At 44.3% G+C, this 6,740-nt stretch overlaps 1 protein-coding gene across 2 annotated transcripts; it reads right to left on the reverse strand.

The window, feature by feature from the left end:
- Positions 1–3,125: 3,125 nt before the first annotated feature.
- On the reverse strand, positions 3,126–6,492 carry LOC123446269. Of its 2 annotated transcripts, XM_045122942.1 has the most exons (3): positions 6,110–6,492; positions 4,835–4,906; positions 3,230–3,387 (listed from the first exon to the last, which is right to left on the reverse strand). In XM_045122942.1, exons 1-3 carry the CDS (start codon positions 6,387–6,389, stop codon positions 3,293–3,295), a joined length of 447 nt encoding a protein of 148 aa, XP_044978877.1. In that variant the 5' UTR covers positions 6,390–6,492; the 3' UTR covers positions 3,230–3,292. The 2 variants fall into 2 exon arrangements, with proteins under 2 accessions (XP_044978878.1, XP_044978877.1); XM_045122943.1 differs by lacking the exon at positions 4,835–4,906 and having other exon boundaries at positions 3,126–3,387.
- Between the last annotated feature and the right edge of the window lie 248 nt (positions 6,493–6,740).

A 6,740-nucleotide genomic window follows, 5' to 3' on the forward strand; every position in this document is an offset into this window, starting at 1 on the left:
AATCGATAACTAGACCGGTAATCATTATTGCAATTTTGTATGAGGGCGAGGCATAACCTAACATACTTCCTCTACTTGGATCATCTGCACTTATGACTGGAACTCTAGCAAGCATCCTCAACTACTAAAGTTCATTAACGGAAAACCCAACCATAGCATTATAAGGTATCAAGTTCTCTTTACTCCTATATGCAACAACCCACTTACTCGGGTTTATGCTTCTGCCACTCAAGCAACCCACCATAAGAAAATCATGAACACATTGCAACACCCTACAGCAGGGATCCCTCACGCTTGCGCGACACGGAAAGCACCATAGGATAGCACCAATAATAAAACATGCAACTCAAACCAATCATGACCATTAATCAACCCATAGGACAAAATGGATCTACTCAAACATCATAGGATAGCCACACATCATTGGGAAATAATATATAGTGTTGAGCACCATGTTTAAGTAGAGATTACAGGGGTGAGAAGAGGTGTTGAACCTGTTCATAGAGGGGAAAAGAGTTGGTGATGACGGCGGTGAAGTTGTTGGTGTTGCTCATCGTCACGATGATGGCCCCGACAGCATTTCGGTGCCACCGGGAGAGAGTGGGAGAGAACCCCCCCTCATTCTTCTTATTCCTTGGCCTCCCCCTAGAAGGGAGGAGGGTTTCCCCTCTGGTCCTTGGCCTCCATGGCAGCGGAGGGGCGAGATCCCCTCCAAGATTTGATCTCTCTCTGTTTCTGTCTGTTTCTACCTTTTTCAGCGTTGCAGATTCTCGTCTTTTACCATTTCTTATATTCCCGGATATACGTAACTCCGATTGGGCTGAAATTTTAACACGATTTTTATCCGGATATTAGCTTTCTTGTGGTGAAAGAAGGTCACCAACCACCTTACGGCGTGGCCACAAGCCAGCCTGGCGTGCCCTACCCCCAGGTCGCGCCCCTCTGGCTTGTGGGCCCCTCGGGCACCGTCTTCTGTTGATTCCACTTCCCAAAATTCACATACATTCAAAAACAAATCTCTGTAAGTTTTTATACCATTTGGACTTCGTTTGATATGGATTTTCCGTGAAACAGAAAACATGCAACAAATAGGAACGGGCACTAGGCACTTGATCAATATGTTAGTCCCAAAAATAGTATAAAAAGTTGCAAAAAGCATATGAAAGTTGTAGAATATTGGCATGAAACAATCAAAAATTGTAGATATGACGGAGACATATAAGCATCCGCAACCTTAATTCCTGCTCGTTCTCCAGTAGATAAAGGATAAAAAAGATAATTTTTTATGTGGAATGCTACCTAGAATAATCTTGATCATATAATCTAATCATGGCATGAATATTAAGATACGAGTGATTCAAAGCAATAGTCTATCATTTGACATTAAGACAATAATACTTCCAGCATACTAATAAAGCAATCATGTCTTCTCAAAATATCACGGCTAAAAGAAAATTATCCCTACAAAATCATATAGTCTGGCTATGCTCCATCTTCATCACACGAAGTATTAAATCATGCACAACCCCGGTTTTAGCCAAGCAATTGTTTCATACTTCAGTATTCTCAAATTTTTCAACTTTCACGCAAGACATGAGTATGAGCCATGGGTATAGCACTATAGGTGGAATAGAATATGGTGGAGGTTCTGGATAAGACAAAAAGAAGGAGATAGTCTCACATCAACTAGGCGTATCAACGGGGTATGGAGATGCCCATCAATAGATATCAATGTGAGTGAGTAGGGATTGCCATGCAACGGATGCACTAGAGCTATAAGTGTATGAAAGCTCAAAAAGAAACTGTGTGGATGTGCATCCACCTCGCTTGCTCAGGAAGACCTAGGGCAATTTGAGGAATCCCATCATTGGAATATACGAGCCAAGTTATATAATGAAAAGTTCCCACTAGTATATGAAAGTGACAATATAGGAGACTCTCTATCATGAAGATCATGGTGCTACTTTGAAGCACAAGTGTGGAAAAAGGAATAGTAGCACTGCCCCTTCTCTCTTTTCTCTCATTTTTCTTATTTTCTCATTTTTTTGGTGGGCTTCTTTGGCCTCTTTTTTATATGGGCTTCTTTGGCCTCTTTTATTTTTCATAAAGTCCGTAGACTCATACCAACTTGTGAGGGAATCATAGCTTCCATCATCCTTTCCTCACATGGGACGATGCTCTAATAATGATGATCATCACACTTTTATTTACTTACAACTCAAGAATTATAACTCGATACTAGAACAAAATATGACTCTAATCATCCTAAAGGCAAATCTTGGCACATTATTTTTATAATACAATGGATTTATACAAGGGGATAATTATTTTTGTTGAAAAGTTTGTGTAATTAAGATTCACAAGGTTACCATGGGCATGAACAAAGTTCAAGGTATGCTCCCATTTTAACAATGCTCGTCTCCCTCACTTTCAGTTTCTTTTTGAAATTTTTTTAGGTTCCCCTCTTTATTTTTGTTTTTAAACTATATAAAATCACACAACAGAATAAAATGACTCTCTAAAACTTTCAGGCTGTCTCCCTGGTAGCGCTTTCTCTAAAGCCATTAAGCTAGGCATATAGTGCTCAAGTAACTGATCCACCCGGATCCCAAGGTATATCAAAGCCAAGTTTAGTTAACAATGATTTGTAATTTAGTAGTGAGCACAGAGTAACATATATCACACAACAACAAAGTCTAACTCTCTTCCTATGCATTGGCAGGTCATAAAAGAACAATTCTTACACACAAAGTAAAGGCCAATGCATAGGATAAACAATTTCTTGTAATTTTATCGTACTGGAAACATAGAGAGGCGGAGATGTAGTTCCTCTCTCATAATAATTGCAAGTAGGAGCAACAAGCACATGCATATTATATCTATCAAAATCATCATGTGTAATAGTAAAAGGCAACCCATCTATATAATCCTTAATAAGCGCAAACTTCTCCAATATAGTTTAGTTGGGAGAATTCAAAAAGATAATAGGACTATTGTGACACCCTCAATTTGATCGTACGCTAATCATACACGCAAATGCGTATGACCAAGCTCAAGGACTCACGGGAAGATATCACAACACAACTCTGGACACAAATAAAAATATACAAAATTCATATTACAAGCCAGGGGCCTCGAGGGCTAGAATACAGAAGCTCGATAAACACACGAGTCAGCGGAAGCAACAAATATCTAAGTACAGACACCAAACATGATAATGCCTTAGAGAAGGCTAGAACAAAAGATACAACGATCAAACGAGGCGCGGCCTCCTGCCTGGGAACATCCTAAACTACTCCTGGTTGTCAGCGGCCTCCATCAAGTAGCTGGCACCGTCGAGGTAGCAGTCGTCGACGGCGGGATACGTCATCTCGCGGGCTCCAACATCTGGTCGCAACAACGGATCGAGGGAAAAAGGGGGAGCAAAGCAATGGTGAGTACTCATCCAAAGTACTCGCAAGACTGACATCAGAATTATACTAAGATATGCATCAGTATCAAGGGAAGGTGTTATATGTGGACTGATTGCAACAAGGTGAGAATAGAGAGAGAAGGCCTAGTCGTATCGAAGACTAGCATCTTCAGGGGTCTTGCAGCAATAGACGAGAGTAGAAGAGGTAACACTGTTAATAGTCATATTGTTGCAGCAATATTAATTAAAGTCACGCCCAGAGATCCTCCTTCGACTCCCTGTGAGGAAGCAATCCCGGAGCAAACATTCCAGTTAAGTAAAAATTGTAGTTGTATAAGATTGGGGCGCAACTCCAAGTCGTCGTGTAACCGTGGACACAGCTATCCGAATAGTTAATATTCTTTCTGTAGGGGTGCACCAAGTTTCCCGCCACGCTCGATAAACTCTGGCCAGACACACTTTCCTCGGTCATGCCCAGCCTCGGAACATCCACACGTTGCAACCCCACCTAGACTCAACAGAGGGGCCAGCCCGCCGGTCTAAATCCTAAGCGCGAAGGGTTCATGGGCCCATCATCCATTGCGCTCCTGCATGTTGCGAGGGCGGCCAATGTCACTCTTGGCACCTCTTATACAAGAATGGTGATAATCTAGACCACTCGGACGCACGCTGCTCCATTGCTGATGTGTGAAGAGCTTTGGCTGATACCACGACGTCGAGTACCCATAACTTCTCCCGTGTAGCCGGTTAGTGCGAAAAGGTCTCTGACCAACCCAGATCAAATACGCAAATCCTTAGCATTTTAATTATCTCGTCGACACTTCCATGCGGAATCCACCCGCCTAACATTTATTCATCAATGTTCCCAGTAACATGGTAAGTAATTGTGTGGTTGTAACATTACGGGGATTCGAGGTATCACCCTCGATGGATTCCGAACGATGTAGTCATCAAGGTGGCCAGGGAGTAATCACCCTCGATGGGCCACACTTGATGGGTTGTATGACAAAGTCGTTACCGGAGGTGGTGCAGGAGGAATCACCCTTCGAGAACCACCGTCGGTCAACTACACTACAACGCTAACATCGGAGTACGTAACGGGGTGTCACCCTCGGTACTCGATAGTAGTTCTACAGCGTCGTACAACTAAGGGGGGTGTGAGTGTTGTGTCGGGTCTTGGCTCGTCGATCGATTGATCGAGGCTTGACGATAAAGCGGGGGCAACTGGTCTAAGGGGTCGAAGGGGATGACTGTTCCACCTATACTAAACAGTTTTAGGGTGCAGTAGAATAATGTAGTAGTTTATCAAAAACAGGCTATGCATCAGATATAGGAGCTAACTACAACAGTAGTAAAATTCTAATGCTAGCATGAGGGAGAAATAATAGGCGATATAGGAATGATCAAAGGGGGTTTGCTTGCCTTGTTGCTCTGCGGCAAAGGGCTGGTGGTCAGAGGCGTAGTCGTACCCGACAGTAGAGTCAGTCTCAGGGTCTACCAGTAAGAAGAGGGGGAAGAAACAATAAATAACAACAACAGGTCCAACATGATGCATGACATGGCAATGTCATAGGCTAGGCATGAGCTAACATAGTACTGGTCATTATAGACGGATCGGGAAAATATCAGATGACATTTTCCGGGTCTCTCACTACTACCGGTCAAGTGAAACGGATGGAAAAGTTCCATGTTCTTTATGCTAGGGACGTGCGACAGACGAACAGATAACGTATCCATGTTTGTCTCGTTTTTCTGATAACCTTTCATGTGTAAATTATTTTCATCCGGATTACGGATTATTTTACATTAATTTTGAAATTTTTATTAATATTCTTGATATTCTTTTACCTACTTACTTTGACACTATATAACAGAATACATTTTACATAATACATTTTGTACCCAATATGATCTAGCCCCACTGGATGACAAGTGGGTCCTAGGGTCGACTGTTGACCGGTCAAAGGTCTAGTCAGCAGTCAACTGAGTTGATTGTTGACTGGGTCAAACTAACATGTGGGGGCCACATGTCATTGCCTCAAGTTATTACATATTATTTTAAACATGTTATTTAGAGGGGGCTGTCCCATTGGTCATTTCCACACACCTTAACATTTTTTTATTAGTTTTAAATTATCATAAGGGGTTCACAAGTCCTACATTGCTAAAATAATAAAGTACATAATTAATCTAATTAAATTGATTAAATAACTAATTAGGTGCTTAATTATTTAGTTAATTAATTAATTAATTACCTAAATATTCATTTTCACCTTTTATTTTTTTAAGAACAATTCGTGTGTGAGTCAACACGGGATGGGCCCCGGTTGTCATGCACTTGGGGGGGGGGGGTTACCCCAAACTAATCTAACACAGGGGGGTTATCCCCCCTGATTTGACAGAGAGGTGGTCAGGGGGATGCGCGCGGGCGATGGCCGACGCAGTGGGGCAGAGCCTCATGCGGGAGGCACTCAGGCCTGCGGCGCGAGGGGTGCATCCAGTACGCGGGGTTGGGCACCCACAGGAGTAGAGCTCGGGCCGCGGGACAAAGGTTCGAGAGAGTGGGCAAGGTGCGGTGGCCACGGGTGCTAGCGGCGAGCGGGCACGAGCGGGTCGTGGCCAGGCGCGAGGCAACAACGAGATGGGGGGCGAGGGCTAGCCGAAGGGGTAAAGGAGAGAGAGGGGAGGGGTGCTCACAGTCCGTTGTAGGGGGGCAACATGCTTGTGGTGGTGGGAAGGGGAGGTGACGAGTAGGAGGCCGGGGAGGCGACGCGGGGGTGTGGCTCGACGGTGGCCGGTGGCCGGCAGGGAGGTCGGCGAGGTGGTCGGAGCAGCAACAACACGCCAGGAGGCTCGAGCCGAAAGAGAGGAAGCCAGGGGAGACAGCCGTCGGGGTGGTGGATCCGACGGAGGGGTGTAGTGGCGAGGATCGGTGCCGACAGGGAAGCCGGCGGGCGCCGCTGCCGGCGTGTGGCATCGATGGGGGCAGCTGGTCCCTATCCAGATCAGGATCGGGTGGGGAGAGAGGTGGGAGATCATGGGTTGTTGGTGGGACTCTCCCAGGGGGAGGGGGATAAGGCCAGGGCCCAGTTGGGACGGGGACCAGGGGGAATAGAGGGGGAGGGGCCTTTTGCTTTCATTTTTTATAAAACCTTGTGTTTTTATATATAAAAGATCATGTTTTAATTAAAAAAACACCAAGGAACTTTTATAAAAATATGAAGTTGGCCTTTGCTGTCATGTGCATTATTTCGTAGCAACATAAAAAATTTGGGGACCCTTTGAATTTATCTGAAAATTGTAGAAATAAAAGGGCATCTAAAAAATG

The sequence above is a fragment of the Hordeum vulgare genome, chromosome 4H, assembly GCF_904849725.1.
Source record: "Hordeum vulgare subsp. vulgare chromosome 4H, MorexV3_pseudomolecules_assembly, whole genome shotgun sequence".
Lineage (NCBI taxonomy): Eukaryota > Viridiplantae > Streptophyta > Magnoliopsida > Poales > Poaceae > Hordeum > Hordeum vulgare.